The sequence below is a fragment of the Oryctolagus cuniculus genome, chromosome 4 (assembly GCF_051225735.1).
Source record: "Oryctolagus cuniculus isolate XC-2025 breed Fujian yellow rabbit chromosome 4, ASM5122573v1, whole genome shotgun sequence".
Taxonomy (NCBI): Eukaryota; Metazoa; Chordata; class Mammalia; order Lagomorpha; family Leporidae; genus Oryctolagus; species Oryctolagus cuniculus.
In genome coordinates this window covers 77999133-78023540 of record NC_142870.1, presented here as the reverse complement: position 1 = coordinate 78023540, position 24408 = coordinate 77999133, and the positions used below count along the sequence as shown (strand labels likewise).

At 41.3% G+C, this 24408-nt stretch overlaps 2 protein-coding genes and 1 pseudogene across 16 annotated transcripts in view; 2 read left to right on the top strand and 1 right to left on the bottom strand.

Moving 5' to 3' along the window:
- The window catches only part of EAF2 (ELL associated factor 2), a 41012-nt gene extending 18457 nt beyond the window's left edge, over positions 1–22555 (bottom strand). The window contains exons 1-2 of the mRNA XM_002716633.6: positions 22378–22555; positions 10037–10131 (exon numbers count right to left, since the gene is read on the bottom strand). Coding sequence (XP_002716679.3) covers positions 10037–10131; positions 22378–22483 — 201 coding nt within the window. The 5' untranslated portion in view covers positions 22484–22555. The remainder of the gene's footprint in view (positions 1–10036; positions 10132–22377) is intronic.
- LOC108177999 (coiled-coil-helix-coiled-coil-helix domain-containing protein 7 pseudogene) lies at positions 2674–3091 on the top strand (annotated as a pseudogene). Its single transcript, XR_016233136.1, has one exon. The product of XR_016233136.1 is annotated as a coiled-coil-helix-coiled-coil-helix domain-containing protein 7 pseudogene (transcript).
- Positions 22556–22606: 51 nt separating the features above from the next.
- Positions 22607–24408, top strand: part of IQCB1 (IQ motif containing B1) — a 59325-nt gene continuing 57523 nt past the window's right edge. For 5 of the 14 annotated variants that reach the window (XR_016233134.1, XM_089331778.1, XM_089331774.1 and 2 more), the window contains exons 1-2: positions 22674–22812; positions 23229–23310. The gene's annotated coding sequence lies outside the window, so the exon portion shown is untranslated. Of the gene's footprint in view, positions 22893–23228; positions 23311–24408 lie in introns of all 14 variants that reach the window. The other 9 variants (XM_089331780.1, XM_008266849.5, XR_016233135.1 and 6 more) reach the window with 6 other exon arrangements.

The following is a 24408-nucleotide window of genomic DNA, read 5'->3' as shown; positions in this document are numbered from 1 at the left end:
ATCAGCAGAACAAGATCTCTCTCTCTCCCTCTCCCTCTCCCTCCCTCCCTCTCTCTCTCTTTCACTTTGCCTTTCAAATAAATACATCTTTTAAAAAACAGAAATAAGTATATAGCATCACTCATAAAATATTCTTGCCAACAAACAAAAACTCCAAAGAATCTAACTCCCATTAAGCTTTTAGGTCTATCACTATCAGTTGATAGGAAATATGGGAAATAGAGGAACAAGTTAAATAATATCAGATGTTGGTTTTCTCAACATATCAACGGCATAAAAAGTGGAAGGGACTTTTACAGAATAAAAGATGTAAGAAATATAAATGTCTAAATACAATGCAGGAATATTATTTGGGTTCTGGTTAGGATATTTTACAGACAAATGTCTATAAAAAGACTTTTTAAGACCATTTGAAAATGTGAACACTAAGTATAATTATTAATCCTGCTAGGTGTGATGATAACATGGAAGTCAGGATAAAAATAAAAATTGCTTTATTAGTTACAGACCCATAAATAAATATTTATTAAGTGATAATATCTGGATTTGCTTTAATATATGCTAGAGGGAAAGTTGTAGGGGAATGATTAGTCAGTGTTAGGTACACAGCAATTCATTATACTGCTCTATTTTATATAATAAATGATTAAAGAAATCTAGACAATTACTAATAACCCATACTACTTATATATTCCTTTCCTATCTTTTCTCTCTGCCACCCCCAAACCTGAAAAAATTTTATATTTCTCATCCCTTTGTTTTATTCTACATATACTTATATGTATCCCTAAACAATATATAAGGTATTTCAAACATTCATGGAAAAATGCAATCAAAAGATAAGTTAACTTTGAAAAAAAGTTTGAATCCATGTATATTTTTTCATAATAGGCATTTTCCTATGAAATTCTTAAAGACCTCTCATATTATGTTTGCTTGGTTTTTTTTTTTTTAAGAATTTATTTATTTATTTTAGAGGTAGAGTTACAGAGAGAGGGAGAGACAGAGAGAAAGGTCTTCTATCTGCTGGTTCACTCACCAAATGGCGACAAAGGCCAGAGCTGGGCTGACCTGAAGCCAGGAGCCAGGAACTTCCTCCAGGTCTCCCATGTGGGTGCAGGCGCCCAAGCACTTAGCTATCTTCCACTGCTTTCCCAGGCCATAGCAGAGAGCTCGACTGGAAAAGGAGCAGCTGGGACTTGAACCTATGCCCATATGGGATGCCGGTGCCCAGGCTGAGGCTTAACCTGCTATGCCGCAGCACCGGCCCTGATTGCTTGCTTTTGAACTTTATAAAAAGTATATTTTGTCTTTAAAGGATTTATTATAAAAATTATGTCAAATATAATGGTGATATTGGGGCCGGTGCTGTAGCACAGTGGGTTAACGCAGTGGCCTGAAGTGCCAGCATGCCATATGGGCACCGGTTCAAGACGCAGCTACTCCACTTTCCATCCAGCTCTCTGCAATGGCCTGGGAAAGCAGTACAAGATGGTCCAAGTCCTTGGGCCCCTGCACCCACGTGGAGACCCAGAAGAAGCTCCTGGCTCCTGGCTTCAGGTCGGTGCAGCTCTGGCCATTGCGGCCTTGGGGAGTGAACCATCAGATGGAAGACCTCTCTTTCTCTTTCTTTGCCTCTCCTCTCTCTGTGTAACTCTGACTTTCAAATAAATAAATAAATCTTTAAAAAGAACAGTGATATTATCAGAGGTTAGAAAAGGATGATTTATAAAGACTGAAAATTTATATTAAAGAAGGGAACAGGCCGGCGCCGTGGCTCAATAGGTTAATCCTCCGCCTTCCAGCGCTGGCACACCGAATTCTAGTCCCAGTCAGGGCGCTGGATTCTGTCCCAGTTGCCCCTCTTCCAGGCCAGCTCTCTGCTCTGGCCCGGGAAGGCAGTGGAGGATGGCCCAAGTGCTTGGGCCCTGCACCCGCATGGGAGACCAGGAGAAGCACCTGGCTCCTGGCTTCGGATCAGCGCGATGCGCCAGCCACAGCGTGCCAGCTGTGGCGGCCATTGGAGGGTGAACCAACGGCAAAAGGAAGACCTTTCTCTCTGTCTCTCTCTCTCACTGTCCACTCTGCCTGTCAGAAAAAAAAAAAAAAAGGGAACAATCACTAGAGATTCACCACATGACCACTAGGCGGAGTAGGAGATACATTTGGTAACTGAGAAACCATAAAAGAGGGCAGGGAGGTCAGCAACTTCTGATAAATACAGAGAGAACATGACAAAAGTGAAAAAAAAAACGAGTTTTCTTTCTTTCTTTTTAATTACTTCTTTCTAAGACTAAAGAGAACTAGGAAATTAGGAATGCACAGTGCACAGATGAGGCAACGTCTGGGCTGGCTGGAGAAGGGTTAGACGTGGACAACTTAGCTGAAGCTCTGGTATGCTGGCGAGCCAGGTGCATGACTATGACAAAACAAACTGTGTCTATTTGGCTAGCGAGTGAATTTTTTAGATATCTTAGCTGAAAAACAAATGAGTGGGATACCCCAGAACAGGGGTATAATAAGGACTCCAAATTAAGGTCACGTGCAGGGCACAGAGGAGGGAGCGGGAAAGGACGAGAGCCTGCTGGGCCCCAGCGCAGAGGCAGAAGCCAGGGGCCCAAGGCGTGTGGTGGTGGTGCCTGGCGAACACTAAGGAGCCATGCATCCCCTTCCCATCTGCACCCCTGTCGCCTCCCCCAGTCAATACACTAGCTGTTTCTACAAAACAAACAAAAAAAAGTGTTTGGAGCTGGAGACGGCCTGGGTGATGGCCTGAGTAAGAAGACTGCAACGATGCCCTTGGTAACGCGGTGGCTGAGAGATCCTGACGTGAATCCTCGTTTGTTGGAATCCGATGCATCTACCAGGTGTATGAATGAAAACAACTATGACAAAGAAAGGTATTCCAGTTACTTCTTGAAGTACAAAAATTGCCGAAGATTCTGGAATTCTGTCATGGCCCAAAGAAGACAGAATGGAGTGAAGCCACCTATGCCGACAGCAGCAGAAAGAGCTGAAATCTTGGGAGCGATGGGAAGGCTGCCCTACAGAATGTCTGCATTAAAATTGTTTGTGTAACTTGGAAAAAAAATTATAGTTGACAAGAGATGTGTGCAATAAATTCTTAAGGCTACATCTATTCTTCCCTACAATGAAATATACCTTGAAATTACAATGCATTATTGTACTCTGAGCTCCTAAATAGTAAGAACTGATCATTAATTTTTTTTTTATCTTTTATTTAATGAATATAAATTTCCAAAGTACGACTCATGTGTTACAATGGCTTCCCCCCCCATACCGTCCCTCCCACCCACAACCCCCCCCTTCCCACTCCCTCTCCCCCTCCATTCACGTCAAGATTCATTTTCGATTATCTTAATATACAGAAGATCAGCCTAGCATACCTTAAGTAAGTATTTCAACAGTTTGCTCCCACACAGAAACATTAAGTGAAAAATAATAGATGATTTTTTTTAAATGATGATGAAATCAGATCAGACCTATTGATCATTAATTTTTAAGAATTGCTCCCATTGGCCAGGGCTGTGGCACAGAAGATAAAGATACCGTCTCCAGTGCTGGCAGCCCACACGGGCATTGGTTCAGGTCCCAGCTGCTCCACTTCTGATCCAGGTCCCCACTAAAGTGCCTGGTAAAGCATCAGAGGATGGTCCAAGTCCTTGGGCCCCTGCATCCACATGGAAGATCCAGAGGAAGCTCCTGGCTTCGGATCTTCTGAGTTCTGGCCATTGTGGCCATCTGGGGGAGTGAACCAGCAGATGGAAGATCTCATGTTCTCTCTCTGTCTCTCTCTCTAACTCTGACTTTCAAATAAATAAAAAATCTTAAAAAAAAAAAAAAAAAGAGCTGGCACCGCGGCTCCTAGGCTAATCCTCCACCTAGCGGCGCCGGCACACCGGGTTCTAGTCCTGGTCGGGGCACCAGATTCTGTCCCGGTTGCCCCTCTTCCAGGCCAGCTCTCTGCTCTGGCCCGGGAAGGCAGTGGAGGATGGCCCAGGTGCTTGGGCCCTGCACCCCATGGGAGACCAGGTGAAGCACCAGCCGTGGCGGCCATTGGAGGGTGAACCAACAGCAAAAGGAAGACCTTTCTCTCTGTCTCTCTCTCTCTCACTATCCACTCTGCCTGTCAAAAAAAAAAAAAGTAGCGCCACAGAGCGGGCTGCTACTTTAAAATTTTAAAAGCTTTATTTACTCAGGATGAAAACCATATTCTATAAACCTGTATGTAGGGCCCTCCATGATCAGATCTTATCTCTAGCATCCTCAATCAACCATTCTTCACAAACCACAGATAATTAATTACATTTGGTTTATATGAATGATACAAAAGGTGGTCACCCAAAAGCCTCGGGTGATTACTGATGTCATAAATAAGAGTGTCAATTGTTAAATCAACAACAGGAGTCACAGAGCACTTACTCCCCATGTAGAATCTCTGTCCTTAATTGTTGTACTATGTGAATTAACAGCATAACTAGTACTCAAACAGTACTTTATACCGTGTGTTTCTGTGTGAAATCTTTACTTAATATATACTAAGTTGATCTTCTGTATATAAAGATAATTGAAAATGAATCTTGATGTGAATAGGATGGGAGAGGGAGCAGGAGATGGGATGGTTGCAGGTGGGAGGGAGGTAATAGGGGGAAAAAGCTGCTATAATCCAAAAGCTGTACTTTGGAAATTTATATTTATTAAATAAAAGTTAAAAAAAAGAATTCTGGCCGGCGCCACGGCTCACTAGGCTAATCCTCCGCCTAGCGGCGCCGGCACACCGGGTTCTAGTCCTGGTCGGGGCGCCGGATTCTGTCCCGGTTGCCCCTCTTCCAGGCCAGCTCTCTGCTGTGGCCAGGGAGTGCAGTGGAGGATGGCCCAGGTGCTTGGGCCCTGCACCCCATGGGAGACCAGGAAAAGCACCTGGCTCCTGGCTCCTGCCATTGGATCAGCGCGGTGCGCCGGCCGCAGCGCGCCAGCCGCGGCGGCCATTGGAGGATGAACCAACGGCAAAGGAAGACCTTTCTCTCTGTCTCTCTCTCTCACTGTCCACTCTGCCTGTCAGAAAAAAAAAAAAAAAAAATTCTGTAACACAGCCAATAAAGTCTTCCAATTTTCGCTCAAAATAAATAAATAAAAATAATATCGAAGTTTCAAAAAAAAAAATAAATAAAAGGTGGTCACCAAAGACACACTACAAAATAAAATATACAGCCGGCGCCGTGGCTCAATAGGCTAATCCTCCACCTTGCGGCGCCGGCACACCGGATTCTAGTCCCGGTCGGGGCGCCGGATTCTGTCCCGGTTGCCCCTCTTCCAGGCCAGCTCTCTGCTATGGCCTGGGAGTGCAGTGGAGGATGGCCCAGGTGCTTGGGCCCTGCACCCCATGGGAGACCAGGAAAAGCACCTGGCTCCTGGCTCCTGCCATCGGATCAGCGCGGTGCGCCGGCTGCAGCGGCGGCCATTGGAGGGTGAACCAACGGCAAAGGAAGACCTTTCTCTCTCTGTCTCTCTCTCTCACTGTCCACTCTGCCTGTCAAAAATTAAAAAAAAATAAAATAAAATAAAATAAAATAAAATAAAATATAAAATAAGTGAGAGCACACCTTTTAGGGAAAACAGTCAAGAAAGGAATCTTAACTATATAACAAATGAATTGGAATAAAACCCTCAATTTAAAAGAAAGAACAGGAAAAAAGTAGCAAGCAAAGGAATCTGACTATTTATATACACTTAATTTTAAGTAGATAAGTATAAATTGAGAATATAACAGCTAAATAGAGATTTTTGACATGAAGATAACTTGCAGTATAACACATTATCTTAGCAAAACATGTTTGGTTGAGGTGGAAGGGAAGGGCAGTGTAAGGAATGAGGAAAAGGTCTTATTATTGAGGAATAACAAAAGTATTCTAAAAATCTCATGGTGGGGGATGGGTAGGGAAACAGTGGAGAACTTCAGCTTTCATGTCACAACAGAGATTTGTGTGCCTTATTATGAATACCAGGAAAAGTAAGCAATCAGTAGAGGTGCAGAAAAGTACAATAGTGCCACCAAAGTAACAAGAGCAATAAATAAATAAAGAAGAAAAAAAATGAAGCGATGTTTGGTCAAACTAATAAAGAGGAAACAATAAATTAATCATTATACTAAAAATGATGGAAATAAAGATCAAGTATATAAACTTTGAACTGAATGTGAATAGACTGTATAGATAAAATCATATAGAAATGTTAAATTGGGTTAAAAAATGAACCAGCATATTCTGTTGACAAAAGATACACTTGAAACAAAATGTCAGTATAAAAGAGACACTAGGATTCTATGAACATACAAACCAAAAGCAGTGTTGGCAATATTAACATCAGTTGGTATTTAGGGTAAAAGCCACAAAAAGGATTAAAATATATATTATATAATAGTACTTCAAAAAGTTTGTGATGGGGTGGTTTTTTGGCCTGGTTGTTAAGCCACTGGCCAGGATCCCCCATCTCACATTGGGGTGTCTAGGTTTGATGTCTAAGTCTGGCTCCTGACTCAGCTTCCTGCTAATGCAGACCCTGGGGAGGCAGCAGAGAGGGCTCAAGTAGTAGGATTCCTGTCAACTATGTGTGAGACCTGGATTGAATTCCTGGCTCCTGGCATTGGCTTCCCTGGCCCTTGCAGGCATTTGGGGAATGAATCAGTAGGTTAGAGCTCTCTCAGTCTGTCTTGTTCTTTCTACAAAATATTCACAGAATTAAGGACCCTGAAGAAAATTAAATCTCCTACTCCTTTAAATAAGTTATTTAAATCAAGGGGGAAAACCTCCACAAAGTTAATTTGAGGATGTAATTTCCACTTTTACTCAAAGTTGTTCAAAGTCTATGTGTTCAGTAGAAAAAAATTTGCTCTTGACAGTTGATAAACCCACCTGTCTAAATGAGTTGCAGAATAAAGTTCAAACTAACTCGCATTACATATTTGGCCCTTTATTAATCTGATTCCTAAATATTTTTCTATCTCCCATTCTATCCCCATGTGTACCCCTTCTGACTTCTGACCTAACCATAGTGGCATATGTGTAGTCCTTCAAATGTACTTCGCTATGTGTCAGTCCTTGTCTTATTTTCTTTTTTAAAATTTTTATTTGTTTGGAAGGTAGCAAGACAGAGACAGACACAGAGCGATCCCCCATCTGCTAGTTCACTTTCCAAATGCCCTTAACAGTGGGGCTGAGCCAGCTCAAATCCTGAGAACTCCATCCAGGTCTCCTGAGTTAGTGGCAGGGAACCAAATATTTGAGATACCACCTGCTGCCTTGTGGGTGTGCATTACTGGGAATCTTGACTGGAAAGCAGAGCTTGGACTTGAACCCAGGCATTCTGATAGAGAATGCAGGCATTCCAGGCAGCATCTTCCACTGCTGAACCAAATACCTGCCCCAGTGTTTTTTTTTTTTTTTTCTCTGACATATCCTTCCCTCGGTCTTTCAACCGGGTAACTCACCTTCAAGACTCAATATATACTGCTGACTCCTCCCCCTTCTTCAGCCAGGTGTACCTCTCTTTTGGCCTCCTATAATATTTTATGTATACTTTTATGATAGTCTCTTTATATTTCTGAATTTTAATCAGCTATTTCCTGTCTCACTCATTAAATGGTAACATTTTTTAGAACGTTGTACCTCTGTATTCACCTAGCACAGGATCTAGGACACAGGAGATTTATTGTACATATGGCCAGTCTCTCTTGATCTTTCTTGTACACATATACACAAACACAAAAATACTAAGGCATATTCTTTCCTGGATGTATCTCTGGTGGGTTGGTTTTCAGTTTTCCCCAAATGATTTCTTTGCACTTCAGAAATTAACAATGTACATGCTTGAAAATATAATAGATACCCTATAATTGTCATTCGTTTAACAGGAATTTCAGTTGAAACCATAATCAAACACATAGCACATGGTAACTTTACAGTAAGGTAGGATATGGGTGAATGAAAAGGTTTATTAATAAATGAGTCCCCATTTGCTCGGTGTAGAAGAACAACACAAAGGAAGAGGATGGGGGGATGTCACCAAAAAAGCAATATTCCACATGGCAAAGAAGAACTCACCTAAAGTTTTCCTGCAAACCAATCATCACTGATCATTACTATTACAGCCAGAGATGAAGACTTTTCAATAACATACAAAATTAATAGGCTAGTTTAGTTCTTTCTGTAATAAAATATGGGATGCCACCATGGCAGGCGCAGCTTAACCTGCTACACTACCACGCCAGCTCTCTTAAAAGCTTCTCATGGTTCTCTAATACCTTTAGAGTAAAGTGATGGAGGCGATGCCATCCATGCTCTATGACAAAGTCACAGCTGGAGGAGGGGGAACTCCGCAAAGCAGGAAGGCCTGATGGAACGGAAGCCATCTTCTCTGTTGTTTTTATTAGGCTTAATAATGATGTAATCACTGGGCTTGGTTGTGGGAAACATGGATATCAATGTAAGCAAAATTGTTGTTCCTATTAAAAAAAAAATGAGTTACAGGAGGTAACTGGAGAAATAAGAGGGGAATCTCCTAAAAATTTGTCTACAGCAAAATATTATTAGGAACATGAATAATAAGGAGTTTTATGAGAAAATAGAACAGAAAGAGCATGCAGGTGTTTGCTCCCCCGCCTTGCCTTACGCAGGACTGTATGATGAGAATGGTAGGCACCTAGTTAATATTACGGCAAGTGGACTGATGTACAAGCATTATCATTCTTACAAAGGGTAGGATGTTATGCCCCTGGTTGGAAATGTACAACAAAGGAACAAGAAACTCTTACATTAGGCAATGGAATAGATCCTAAAAAAAAACATGGCTGTTGGGGTGTGATTTACCTTTAGAAAAATAGGATATAATCATTAGAACTTTCTCTATACAGTTTAAAACCTTGTCAAATAAATCAATCAACATTTAAAACCTTAGATTTTTTTTGTCTAGCACCTTTAGATAAGTTAAGCAAGTTTCATATAGCTGACACATCCACTATGAATGGAGAAAAGATTAATGGGAAGGTTACAATAAGGCCACGAAAGGAAAATGGCACAAAACAAGGTTAATAGAGAAAGGTTACACATAGATGATCACTTGTGATGTGTTCTCAAAAAGAATAGAGGCATACGAGGAAGAAGGCTTAATAAAAAATATGTGTAAAAAGAGTATAAAATAAAGCTATGAGAAGGAACCACAGAACGCTGCCTTCCCTTGCTACCTGAACCTCGTCTCCTTTCTTCACAGATGCCTTCGAGACTCCCTGGACCTGCCGAGGCTGTACCCTGGCAGTAAAGACCAAATTTTTACATTGCACCATAAAAGACCATTCACAATCTGATCTCAACCTACCCTGCCTGTCTCCGTTCCTGCAAATCATTTTTCATCACACTGCAATTTACTACATAAGGTTATTTATTCCACAAATTCCTCATTCTTTCAGCACTAGAGCCTCTCACATACTGTTCTGTTCACCTAAAGTACTGTACTCTGTCTGTTAAAATCCCGCTTGTCCTTCAAAGACTCAGCTCAAATTTTGCTTGCTTTGCGAAATCTTTCAAGATTTCATAAGGCAGAGGGCATGTTTCCACTTATGTATTTGCATAGAATTTTGTATATAATCCAACATATAACAACAGACATTTATGTAACTGTCTGCTATAACATATTAGGGCTAGAAGGCAAGGGATATGTTATGATAGAAGGCAAGGGATATGTTCAGAGTTTCAGATCTGACTTAAAGTGGGTATTTAATAATATTTACTTAGATCTCCAATTTTTCAAATAATTTGCTATGAACATTCTTGAAACTATTAAATGGTTTAAAGTACTTGAAGATTGTTCCACTCAAAATAGGTTAAAATGCTTTTTTGCTTTTGGACTATTCATTACTGTAGCTGATCATTACTACATGAATTGTGCAATTATTTTCATTTAAATTTAGCGGAAATCCTACCAAAAAAGATTCCTTTAGTTTAAATATATATAAAAAACTTACTTCTATATTTGGCAGAGTTATTGTCACCTGTTCACCTTTGCCAACTTCAAGGTCTCCTTCACGAGAAGTGTCAATAGAAGCAGGTTTGAAGTCATCTAAAAATAGATACATATGCCAAATTTTATAAATCATATTTGGATAAAAAAATATGAGCATGCTTCAGAGTGATATTCAAAAGCTAGAAATTAAAATGGCTTAGAACAATATTCATATTAGTAATGAACTGAATATAATCCAGTTTATATTTGTAAGCATAATTCTAACAAAAAGAAGTATCTGTAAACTAAAATAGTACTCCTCAAACCATGGTAGAATCCTGTCTAGACTAAGATAAATGGCGTTTAGACACTCTGCTGAAAAGTGAATAATGTCAGTGTTTTAATAACTTGCTGAAAAAATAATACGGGTAGAACAGTTTCAATTTTCAATCTTTTTCTCCAATACATTTTTCTTAAACCACTTTTCACCTATCACCATTTGTCTGCTATCTGGCAGAATAAAATGAATGAATACTCAGCAAATACTGGAGTACTTCAAAAAGTTCATGGAAAAATGGAATTTAAAGATAAGTTTACTTTGGTGCATAAAAAGTCTTAAACCCATGCATAGCTTTTTTTTTAATAATATGCTTTTTTTCTATGAAATTTTTGAAGACTCTTCATACATATTAATAGGTAAGCTTAAGGAAAACCAATCTTTTTAGTTTAACAGTTTGAGTTTTTCATGGATAAATATACCACTGAAGGATGTGTAAATTTAACCAGATCTGCCATTTCAGAAAAATTTCAAATATATTTTAATTTTGAATTTAAGCACAGTACTAACAATGCCATTAAAACCTATCACCTGGAGGGATCTGAGGGTGATGAGATCTCTCTCTAAACAAACTTAAAAACATGTAAGGCTGGGGCAGGTGTTGTGGACAGGCGTTAAGTCACTGCTTAGGATGATAGCATCTCATATCAGTGTACTGGTTAGAGCTCCAGCACCTCCACTTCTGATCCAGCATCCTGTTTGTGTGCCTGGGAAGGCAGCAGAAGATGGCTCAAGTAGTTGGGTCCTTGCCAGCCACATGGGAGACCCAGCTGTAGTTTCTGGTTCTTGGTTTCAGCTAGCCCAGTACTGCCTGTTACCAGCATTTGGAGAGTGAACCAGTAGATGGAAAACTTTTCTCTCACACTCTCTCTCTGCCTTTCAAGTATATGAAAATAATAAGCATTTAAAAAATTCCAGGGGTCTCAAATCTGTAAAATCAAAGATAGTAATGGAAATGTAACAACAGACACAACAGAAATAAAAAAAAAAAATCATCAGAAACCACTACAAAGAGATGTATGCTAACAAATTGGGGAACCTGGAAGAAATGGATAGATTCCTGGACACATACAACCTTCCTAAACTGAGCCGTGAAGATATAGAAAATCTAAACAGACCCATAACCATGGAAGAAATTGAATCAGTAATAAACGCACTACCGAAAAAGAAGAGCCCAGGACCGGATGGCTTCACCGCCGAATTTTACCAGACATTTAGAGAACAACTAACCCCAGTTCTTCTCAAATTATTCAAAACGATTGAAAGGGAGGGAATCCCCCCAAATTCTTTCTACAAAGCCAATATCACCTTAATTCCTAAGCCCGGAAAAGACACAACAGAGAAAGAAAACTACAGACCTATCTCCCTGATGAACACAGATGCAGAAATACTCAACAAAATTCTGGCAAACCGAATCCAACTGCACATCAGAAAGATCATTCACCCGGACCAAGTGGGATTTATCCCTGGTATGCAGGGATGGTTCAATATTCGAAAGTCAATCAATGTAATACATCACATTAATAAATTGAGAAACAAAAATCATATGGTTATCTCAATAGATGCAGAGAAAGCATTTGACAAAATACAAGATGAAAACCCTAAGCAAATTGGGGTTAGAAGGAACATTCCTTAACACAATTAAGGCAGTCTATGATAAACCAATGGCCAGCATCATATTGAATGGGGGAAAAGTTGGAGGCATTTCCATTGAAAACTGGCACCAGACAGGGATGGCCACTCTCACCATTGCTATTCAATATAGTCCTAGAAGTGTTAGCCAGGGCCATCAGGCAAGAAAAAGAAATTAAAGGGATACAAATAGGAAAGGAGGAAGTTAAACTATCCCTATTTGCAGATGACATGATACTATATATAGGGGACCCGATAAACTCCTATAAGAGACTATTGGAACTCATAGAAGAGTTTGGTAAAGTAGCAGGATACAAAGTCAACGCTCAGGAATCAACAGCCTTTGTATACACAGATAATGCCAGGGCCGAGGAAGAACTTCTAAGATCAATCCCATTCACGATAGCCACAAAAACAATAAAGTACCTTGGAATAAATTTAACCAAGGATGTCAAAGACCTCTATAATGAAAATTACAAAACACTAAAGAAAGAAATAGAAGATGACACAAAAAATTGGAAAAACCTGCCATGTTCATGGATTGGAAGAATCAATATAATCAAAATGTCCATTCTCCCAAAAGCAATTTACAAGTTCAATGCAATACCAATCAAAATACCAAAGTCATTCTTCAAAGACCTAGAAAAAATGATGCTGAAATTCATATGGAGAAACAGGAGACCGAGAAAGAAAGTATTTAAAAAAAAAGTTGCACTTTGTAAATTCACATTTATTAAATAAAATAAAAAGAACTTATGGGGGGGAAAGCCATTGTAATTCATAAACTGTACTTTGGAAATTTATTATTAAATAAATAATATTATACATAATTATAAATAAAGATTATAAATAAAATAAATAATATTTATTATTTAATAAATTTATTTATTAAATAAAAGTTAAAAAATAAAAATAAAAAATTCCAGGGGTCTTTAATAATAAACCTGTAAGATATAAAAGCCATTTAAAAATAATTCATATCAAAGGTCAGCATTGTAGCACAGTGGGTTAACGGGCTGCTTATGATGCCTATAACCATATCGGAGCACTAGTTTGTGTCTTTGCTGCTCAACTTCTGATCCAACTCCTAATGTGCCTATCAGCAGAAAATGGCCCAAGGACTTGGGTCCCTGCATCCCATATGGGAGATCTGGATTAAGTTCCAGGTTCCTGGCTTTGGTCTGGCCAGTCCTGGCCATCATAGACATTTGGGGAGTGAGTCAGTGGATAGAAGATCTCTTTAACTCTCTCTACCACTCTGCCTTTCAAATAAGTCTTGAAATAATTTATATCAATATACATCAATGAAAACAATTTTTTTTTTGACAGGCAGAGTGGACAGTGAGAGAGAGACAGACAGAGAGAAAGGTCTTCCCTCTGTTGGTTCACCCCCCAAATAGCTGCTACAGCCGGTGTGCTGCGGCTGGCGCACCACGCTGATCCGAAGCCAGGAGCCAGGTGCTTCCTCCTGGTCTCCCATGCAGGTGCAGGGCTCAAGTACTTGGGCCATCCTCCACTGCCCTCCTGGGCCACAGCAGAGAGCTGGACTGGAAGAGGAGCAACCAGGACAGAATCCGGCACCCCAACAGGGACCCAGGGTGCCGGCGCCACAGGCGGAGGATTAGCCAAGGGAGCTGCGGCGCCAGCAACCTTGATGAACTTTCACAACATTACTAGTGTATAACTAGCAACCAGACCAAGAAATATAGTATTACTAGTCTCGCCCTCCACCTCTCCCAGCCATTACTTCCCAAAAGACTTTATATTTACAAAAAAGTCCCAAAGGCAAAAAACTAAATATAAAGTAATTGATATTAATTAATGGAATTTAGTGAACCATCATGGGCAGATTTTGGGAAAGGAGATTCCTTCAATGTTCATCAAAATATCACTATTTTTTTAATAAATTTTTTTTAAGATTTATCTATTTATTTGAAAGACAATTACAGAGAGAGGTAGAGACAGAGAGGTCTTCCATCTGCTGGTTCACTCCCCAGTTGGCCGCAATGGCCGGAGCTATGCCTATCTGAAGACATGAGCCAAGAGCTTCCTCTGGGTCTCCCACATGGGTGCAGGGGCCCAAGGACTTGAGCCATCTTGTACTGCTCTCCCAGTTCATAGCAGAGAACTGGATCAGAAGTGGAGCAGCCAGGACTTGAACTGGCGCCCATATGGGATGCCTGCACTGCAGGTAGCGGCCCACCTGCCGCACCACAGTGCCGGCCCCCAAAGTAGTGCTATTAATAAATAAAGGATGGCCCTGCTTCACAATGACAATTCTGGAACACTTACTATGTGTCAGATAACGGGCTGAATACTTCATATTTAATTCTTATTAAAAAAAAATCCTAAAATGAAATCTAGTCCTCTATTCCCTAAACAAACATAAATGGAAATGAACATAAACAATTTACACAAAGTATTCTTTTTAATACAGTTTATTCTTCATGCTATTTTAATCTAAAACTAAATACATGAAATAACCATTTCTTAAAATCCCAATGCTTATTTCTACATTTTAAGACACAGATGTAAAAATAACACAGGCAGGGCTGGCATTGTGGCACAGTACACTAAGCCTGTGCCTGTGGTACCAGCATCCCATATGGGCACTGGTTCATGTCCCAGATGCTCCTCTTCTGATTCAGCTCTCTGCTTATGGCCTGGCAAAGCAGTGGAAGATGACCCAAGTGCTTGGGCACCTTCACCCACGTGGGAGACCTAGAAGAACCTCCTGGCTCTTGTCTTCCAGTTGACTCAGCCCCTGCCATTATGGCCATTTGGGGAGTGAACTAGCAGATGGAAAACTTCTCTCTGTCTCTCTGCACTCTCTCTCTCTGTAACTCTACCTCTCAAATAAATAAACAAATAAAATCTTTAAAAAATAACCCAGGCAATATGCAAAAGACCTGTTTTACAATGTTATCTCAAGGAGCTCAACTGGGGAATGAAAGGATGAAGATTAGACTTAAAATACATTGGGAGTTTGTTAGTAGTAGTAGGTTAAGTAAGAAAGATGAGAGACATAATTAAGTTGTTAAGTTTGAGATGCTTGAAAGAAGGAAACAACCGTTAATGTCAATGGATGAAAGACAGTGATATTAAAGAATAAAATTAGAACTGAACTGAACTATCACAGAGACAAAGTAGAAAGCAGAACTGAAACCAGAAAAATCTAAGAGTCAACTCCAACAGAAAACAAAACAACAATAAGTTATCATATGCTAATTGAATTAACTTTTTTTTTTTTTTTTTTTTTTTTTGGACAGGCAGAGTGGATAGTGAGAGAGAGAGAGACAGAGAGAAAGGTCTTCCTTTTTTGCCGTTGGTTCACCCTCCAATGGCCACCGCAGCCGGCACATCGCACTGATCCGAAGCCAGGAGCCAGGTGCTTCCCCTGGTCTCCCATGCGGGTGCAGGGCCCAAAGACTTGGGCCATCCTCCACTGCACTCCCTGGCCACAGCAGAGAGCTGGCCTGGAAGAGGAGCAACCAGGATAGAATCCGGTGCCCCGACCGGGACTAGAACCCAGTGTGCCGGCGCCGCAAGGTGGAGGATTAGCCTATTGAGCTGTGGCACTGGCAACATTTTTTCTTAATCACTTTTATCTTGCAGTCTCCCAACAATCCTGCAAAGTAGTAAATATCCTATCTTATGGGAAGTGAGGGTGGAAGAAATTAAGACCCTTGCCCAAGTTCATGTAACTGAAGCAAGAATAAGGAACTACAAAATCCAGTTAGAATTAACTGGTATTAAATAGTATTTACAGTTAAAGTTATCCTATCAGTATATTGAAAAAAGCCTGGGTTTTTGGAGCTATTGGAATTAATTCAAATCCTAGGAAATAGATGGATAGTAATTGTGGATTCTTTTCTGGAGCTACTGACATTATAAGATATACCAAAGTAATCAGAAGAGTGAAAAACATTGAGAGAAAAATGTTTCATACAAAATATAAAATGTTTTCTATTCTTTATGCAGTAAGTCCTTATATTGTAAACCTAAAGAAAATAACATAGATGAAGGAAACTCAGAGAGAATAAATAAACAGTAAAATTTGTGGTGGAGTTTCCAAACCAAGGAGAACTAAAAATAAACTATTTAGTCTGGAATCCAAGCAAGTTAGAAGGGAATATATTTGACATTTGAAAGCATATGGAAAGCATGAACGTGAGATTATTCAATAAGTTTTACAACTCTAGAACTATAGTAAAACCCTTGTAACAAAAAAGTTGTATTAAAAAATTAAAAAAATAAAAGGAAGCACAATTTGATAAATAATTAAAAATGAAATTTATTAATCTTAACAGAATAATTAGAGTGTAAATAAACTCAGATTAGTTTAGGCTTATTGACTATAAATCCATACTTATCTTTAAGTAAAACTACAAGTATTTTGAGAACATTTCTATCTCTCACAGTTAATTTCATATATTACAGGATTCTATATGGGGCTCAGGGGCCTGGGAACTCCTTGAAATTATACAGTGTTTTTTATGTATGTTCAGATATGCATTTTTCCATGGAGAGGATTTATAACTGATCTGTAATTTTCATCAGGTTCTCACAGGAACTTATGATTGGCTCTCATCTTTGAATACTCTCCCCACCCCCACACATATACTGGATTTAAAAACCATGGATGTAAGACAGAAAGGCTAAATAATATGAATTGTTAGATTATGTGGCATGAGTTCCTAAGTTGACTTTATTATTTAGAGCCAATACCTACTGATAATATTCAACTTGAAGATTTGTTGTGAAAATTGAAAGTGATAATATAAAGTAAAAAAATTACGTTGTGACATCAGAACAGAGGTTATTTATTAACAGCCTATAGGCTGAGTTTGATATTAGAGGTGCTTTATTTGGCCACACAGTTGTCATTTTATTTTGAATTGATTGAAGAATGCCTAAAAATCAAAAATTTTTTTTAACATGACAATCTGAATTTGCAGCTTCTCTAAAAATTGGAAGGTTTCCTGCTGACACCAGGCCCTGACTTACTCTTGGCATCACTTAGTTGGAGTAGAGTTGTGCTTGCCCTCCCAAGACGGGATTTATTCATTCTCTGGGGCACTATGGTTCCCACTAGTGTGTTTCACAACCTGCATTACCTGCCTGAACTCTTTAAAGCATCATGCAGTAATACTTAAATGACAAACTGTATCTGTCCTTTAGCTAATGTCAGAAGGCCAGGGTTTTACTCTTGGATGTCATTTCTTTTAAGAAATTTTATTTTTTTGGGCCGGTGTCGTGGCTCACTTGGTTGGTCCTCTGCCTGCAATGCCGGCATCCCATGTGGGCGCTGGGTTCTGGTCCCAGTTGCTCCTCTTCCAGTCCAGCTCTCTGCTGTGACCCGGGAGGGCAGTGGAGGATGGCCCAGGTGTTTGGGCCCCTGCACCCGCATGGGAGACTGGGGGAAACACCTGGCTCCTGGCTTTGGATTGGTGCAGTGCCAGCTGTGGTGACCATTTAGGGAGTGGACCGGCAGGGGGAGGACCTTTCTCTCTGTCTCTCTCTCTCTCTCTCTCACTGTCTGTAACTCTACCTGTCAAATAAATAAAAAAATTTTAAAAAAATTTAGTTTTTTTAAATATTTATTTATTTGACAGGCAGAGTTACAGAGAAAAGAACAGACAGAGGCAGAGAGAGAGAGAGAAGTCTTCCATCCACTGGTTCATTCCCCAAATGGGCACAATAGCCAGGCCTGGGGCCAGGCCAAAACCAGGAGCCTGGCACTCTATCCAGGTCTCCCATGTGGGTGCAGGGGCCCAAGGACTCCAGCCATCTTCCATTCTCAAGCTTTCTCAAGCACATTAGCAGGGAGCTAGATCAGAAGTAGAGCCTCTGGGACTAGAGGTAGGCACCAGCGCTGTGGCACAGCAGGATAAACCTCTGCCTGTAGCACCAGCAGGTAGAGTTACCACCTGTGACACCAGCATCCCATGTGGGTCCTGGCTACTCCACTCTCTATCCAGTTTCCTGCTAATGGTCTAGGAAAGCAGCACAAGACTGCCCAAGTACTTGGGCCCCTGCACCCTCGTGTGAGACCTGAAAGAAGCTCTTGGCTCCTGACTTCAGATTGGCCCAGCCCCAGCTGTTGCAGCCATTTGGGGAGTGAACCAGTAGATGGAAGAACTCTCTCTCTGCCTCTCCCTGTCTCTTTCTATAACTCTGCACCTCAAATAAGTAAATAAATTTAAAAAAAATACATAAGTGTTGCAGGTGGTGGCTTAACCTGCTGTGCCACATCTCTGGCCCCAAGGATGCCATTTCTAATGCTTGGTGTATTATTCATAGAGAATTTTTTATTGTTAATTTTTTTTCAGATTTACTTTATATGAAAGGCCAAGTTACATAGAGAGAAGAGGAGACAGAGATCTTTGATCTACTGGCACATTCCCCAAACAGCTGCAACAGCCAGGGCTGGGCCAGGCTGAAATCAGGAGCCTGGAACTCCATCTGTGTCTCCCACATGGATGTCAGGTGCTGCCCTCCCAAGCACATTAGCAGGAAGCTGGAAAGAAGTGGACAGCTGGGACTCGAACTTGTGATCATATGGGATACTGGTGTTTGGGAGCAGTTTAACCCACTGTACCACAATGCCTGCCCTATTGTAAAACACTAAGTAAAGAGTGTGAAAACAGTAGTGTACTGTTAGTGAAAAGTACAAAAGAAACATGGCAATATCTACCCTAAGGGGACTGAGGGTTTTGAAATAGAGGTGAGTGTAATGCACAGGAAATCATTAGGAGAAAAGTATTTTATATAGAATTCATCCCAATTTACACTTAAAATAGGTTTAGAGAAGGGCGATTGATATAAACCCAACTACAAGATCTCTTATATACCCATTATTTTAAATGTACTTGTGCAAGAGCCACAGTTCTCAAGTAATTAAAGTATGAGGTGCTGTGCTTTAAAAAATTACAGGTCTATAGGCTGTGTCTATAAGAGGTAAATGATAAGAGGTGGTTTATGTTAAGTTCTTATGAATAATACAGTAAATGTTTTTTTTTTTTTTGACAGGCAGAGTGGACAGTGAGAGAGAGAGACAGAGAGAAAGGTCTTCCTTTGCCGTTGGTTCACCCTCCAATGGCCGGCGCGGCCGGCGCGCTGCGGCCGGCGCACCGCGCTGATCCGATGGCAGGAGCCAGGAGCCAGGTGCTTTTCCTGGTCTCCCATGGGGTGCAGGGCCCAAGCACCTGGGCCATCCTCCACTGCACTCCCTGGCCACAGCAGAGAGCTGGCCTGGAAGAGGGGCGACAGGGACAGAATCCGGCGCCCCGACCGGGACTAGAACCCGGTGTGCCGGCGCCGCAAGGCGGAGGATTAGCCTAGTGAGCTGTGGCGCCGGCACAGTAAATGTTAATAGTAGAGAAAAAATTTAGTTTCTAGGAGTAAATAGCTTCAGAGAAGAGGGTATTTTGAAATAGATTCTAAGAAAGAGATAGCACAGAGCAAATCAGGAAGGGCCGTAGATATTCTAGTGGTTAGCTGACTAAAAACTAGTTTGTCTTCAGCAAGAGAGGAAGGGGATGACTCTGAAAGATACCATGAAAGAAGATATAGTGACTAGATATTCTCCCTAAAGGAAATACTTAAATAGATGAGCAAACCTTAAAGGAGAGTTAAAATTAGAAAGTTGAGAACCATCTCGAGTCCATTACTGTGGGCATTCACATACAGCATGATGATAACTTATTTATAAATAATGAAAGATTTTAAGTGTCAGTTACTTCACATCTATTGTATACATCCTTATAAAATGACTTTGGTTCTCATGTTAGGGTCACAAATGAAATTTGCTACCCAAAACTGAAGGTCCTCCTCTCAGTTGATGTTGATATATCATTGGCTATCTTTTTGATAGGTTTTACTGCCAAGTCCTGATCAATGTTTTTTCAAAAAGTAAGTTACATTCATTTTGGCACCCCTCCTACACATATGAACATAATTCTTCAAAACTCACAGTGACTACATTTAATTTCTACAATGTGCCAAATAAATTGTCACATTATTTATTCTATCTTATTTATTCTTACAAAAATCCTGAAATATAGGTATTCTTACTGATATCTTCCACATAAGAAAACTGAGGCTGAGAGCTTAGAGAATGTTCCCCAAATCACATCACATATATATGGAGGAAAGCAGGGTTTAGTATATCAGACAGGCAAAATTGCCCTTATACATAAAGACAGAATATCACTTTCAGATTACACTGGCTTATTTGTTACAAATTAGGTCCACTTACCATATATAATGTCAGATTCACTATTCTATAGCTTCTATCCCTCACTCTAAGTTCTTAAGAGTGAGGATTAGAGGCTGCCATTGTTACAAAACACATTAAGCCACCACTTGAGATACCAGCATCCCAAATGGGTGCAGGTTCAAGTTCCAATTGCTCCACTTCTAATTCAGCTCCCTGATAATGTGCCTGAGAAAAGCATCAGAAGTACTTGGGCCCCTGCACCCACTGGGAGACCCTGATGAAGCTCATGGCTCCTGGCTTCAGCCTGGCCCAGCCCTGGCTGTTCTGGCAATTTGGTGAGTGAACCTGAGGATGGAAGCTCTCTCTCTGTAACTCTGCCTTTCAAATAAATGAAATAAATCTTTAAAAAGAGCAAAACAGAACAAAAAAGAGTGAGGATTATATTGGAAATGTACCTTTGTGAAGGAAAAATGACAGATTTTATTTAAATAAATCTAGAATGATTTTGTGCCATTAGTAGGCCTGCTTCAACAAGAAAAAAAGATATGGTTCTGAAAACCTTTCCACCGTCTTCCCCAGAACTCACAGTACATTCCAACATCTGGGTTTATTTATTTATTATTGTTGTTTATTTTTATTCTTATAGGTGGAGCATCTGATTCTCTGAAGATATGAGTCTGGCATTTTAAAAACCTTATGAATGAAAGGCTTTGAAGCACTAGCAAGGTACTTTTCAAAAGCTATTTTTGTTCACTTAATTTGGGGGTGATGATCCTAAAAAGAGAATACTCATATATTCTCAAGTGAATTTTTATAATTGTAAGCCTTGTAACTTGGAAAATTTCCTAGAAAGAAGAGGAGAAAGAGGAGAGACTATCTGAAAAACAGGTATGGAGAAACCAAATAAGAATCATATCACACTTTTGAAAATGGAACTGAAGAGAAAGAGAAACTAGAGCCAGCACAGCTGGGGGGAGGGGGCGGGGAGCTTAGGATGGCACAGTATGGTAAAGAAGAAACACGGGACACTGTTGAAGATTTGTTTGCAAGTATCTCCCCCACTGATTCTATCAGTTGGATAATAATTTTGCTTAAGAGAACCCTTTTATAAAGTGTAAACATATCCTTGGAAGGGTAAAGTCACTGATTCTTCCTATCTTTACTTTGAGTTACTGTATTATATACAACCTAAGTAAACGTTTGGAGAATATCATTTCTAATTGGGTGTTTTGATTAAACCATGGAACATTCCAGAATAAAAACGATTAAGGGCTTCAGACAACAGACAGAACGATATAAAGGTGGAATGATGAGACAGTAAGGAGGTCTGGGCTGGGGAAAGGAAGTGAAAAAATACCTACTTTACAATTTTGCCACAGGAAAATGAAAGCTTATGATTCAAAGATCTCAAAGTTTCCTTCCCACTGTAGAATGCGATGAGGGTTATTATGCAAAAAAAAATTTTACATACAAAATCATATATGCTTTATTTTCCTTTCTGGAATCACTCAACTATTAAAGCAAAACAGCTTCCCTTTTCTACCTATTTTTTTAACAATATAAAACAGAATCGTTTATTAAAATTAGTTCCAGAGTGCAGAAATCACAGGGAGGTAAACAGCCTCTACGTAAAGAAGTGACTAAGACTCTCCAGTAGTTCATAAACGACTTAATGAACTCTGGGTTGCAAAAGAGATAGATTATTGAGATGGTTGAGAATCTCTTCCCAAAAACACACCACTCATTAACCAGAGGAGAGCAAAAGGAAAGAAAAAAAAAAAAAAACATTGCCCCAGCACCCTTAAGGTTTTCTCTTTCCCTTCAATTCGTCCAGTATTCCCTTCCATTCTTTGCTTATCGTTTTCCTTACACCTCTGCATCATCCACCTGTCAGGTCAGTGTCCACAGCCACTCCTGCAGGTCTCCATAGCTCCCCTTACCAGCTCACTTAAACGCATCCTGGGTTTAACACACCGCGGGACGCCTGCTCCCACGCCAGCCCCTTAGGGGCTCCAGAGAGCAGCGGATCCCGCTGAACCTCCCGCCGCCAGCCCGCATCCTCCCAGTGCCCAGCAGGGTAAGGCGGCCTGAGGGAACAGAACTAGCGGACTTTGTGGCTCCACACCTCCGTCCCAGGGTGTTCCTCTCTGTCCCCGGGCCGTCCTCAACTTACAGCGCACAGTGTGGAAGGCGCAGCGCGGCTGCTTCTCGAAACTCTTGCCTAATTTGAGAACTCGCTCGCGACGGTCCATATACCAGAGTCCGGATGCTCCATTCATCGTTATCCTCTCCTACTCCAGCGGCGCCTCTACCAGCGGCGGTCACCACCATCTGCCACCTCAGCTTGAAGCAGGTAGCAAGCACTTAGCGCTGCCAGCGCTGCCACCACAGGCCCCGCCCCGCGCCCGGCGCGCGCGGCCCTCTGGAACGCACTCGCGTTCTGATTGGCTGCCTGGCGCGTGGCGCCACGCCCCCTCGCCCGGAGGATCCTGGGCCCGCCTCCAGGCCCCTTGCCGCGTTGAGACGCAAGCCGCCGGGTAAAGGCCGCCACGCCTTGTGTGTGGTGGGATCAGGGTCATTTGGTGCGGGAACGCGAGGCGGGGATGAGGTAACGGATCTGAGGTGGCGGCTGAGGAGGAGGAGGTCGTCGGGGTGCCGAGGAGCCCGGACTCGAGTCTTTTAGACGAAGTATTAGAGTTCTTTATGGGATTGTCGGCCGACTCCACTACCTCTCTGTGGAGATTTCGCGTGGAAGCCGGGGCCCGGGGAGGGGCCATGTCTGGGCACGAGGCCAGCGTGGTGTCTAGAATTCGTAGTGAAGGAGCCTACGGCCCCAGAGCCTCTGTCCTGGGACTTGCCTGGTGTTTTCTTACCGTTCTGTATCCGAGGAAGTTCCCGGTGGCGTTAGGACCGGAGGAGGGAAGGGGGGAGGGGCAAAGCCGATTCCGAGTTAGAAACCACAGACCTTTAGAACCCTTGTAACTGGATTGCATTTGAGTTTCCTTTCATTTATTTGCATCACAGTGACCCGTGGAGGCAGTAAAGGCCAGGGAGACGCGATTCCCCAGGATCCAGGCTGCAGCCAGAGTTGGTGCTCTGGCAACAGGTTAATAGCGTTAATAATTGATAAATTATTCTCTTTTTTTCTTTTTCTGCCAAAATTCATGAATGTAAAGATGGAAGCAGTGTTGTGTTAGAGGAGAAGCACTCAGTTTACAAATGGTTGCTGTAACAGGTGGTTGTTTTTCAGGATGATTAGGTAGCTTTGTCAGCTGTTATAGGTTTAAAGGAAATGAAGATCCGTTTGTCTAAATTCTGCCCTTTAAAATTATTTATTTGAGAGGCAGACAGAACTCCCATCTGATGGTTCACCCCCCAGTTGAGCTACTGGGAGATGGGAACTCAATGCAGGTGTCCCACATGGGTGGCAGGAACCCACCCACTTGGCCCATCATCACACCTCCCAGGGTCCACTTAGCAGGCAGCTGGATTCAGGAACTGGAGCTGGGATTGGAACCCAGGTACTCAGATAACTGGACATGGGTGTCCTAATTGGCAGCTTAACTGCTAGGCCAAACGCCCTCCTTTAGATTCTACCCTTTTAATGTATACTAAGACTATTTCAAATGTTAGTTACATATTCAGGTTCCAGAACCAGAAACTCTGAATTTGAACCCAGCTTCATACTTAACAATGAGACTTTGTGCAAACTAATTAAACTCTGAAAAGTTAAGTATGCTCATTGTTAAAGGTGAGGGGGAAATGATAGTACCTTTCCCTTAGAGTTGTTGAAATGATTAAATGAGTTAATACAGGAAAGCAATTCGCATAATTGATGGCACATAGTAAGGACCCTCCAAATTATTAAAGCTCAGCTCTACTGTTCCACATTTTGATTTTTTAAAACTAATAATTTGTTTATTTGAAAAGCAGAGAGAGACAGAGATCTCATCTTCTGGTTTACTCCCCAAATGACTGCAAAAGCTCGGGCGGGTTGGGCCAGGCTGAAACCAAGAGCCCAGAACTCAGTCCAGGTCTCCCACTGGGTGGTAGGGAACCAACATTACCTGCTGCCTCCCACCATGTGCATTAGCAGGATGCTGGAATCAGATGTGAAGCTGGAGCTCAAACCCAGACACTCCAATATGGGATGCAGGTGTCCCCAGCTGTGTCTTAGTGTCCAAATACTTACCTCCATTCTACA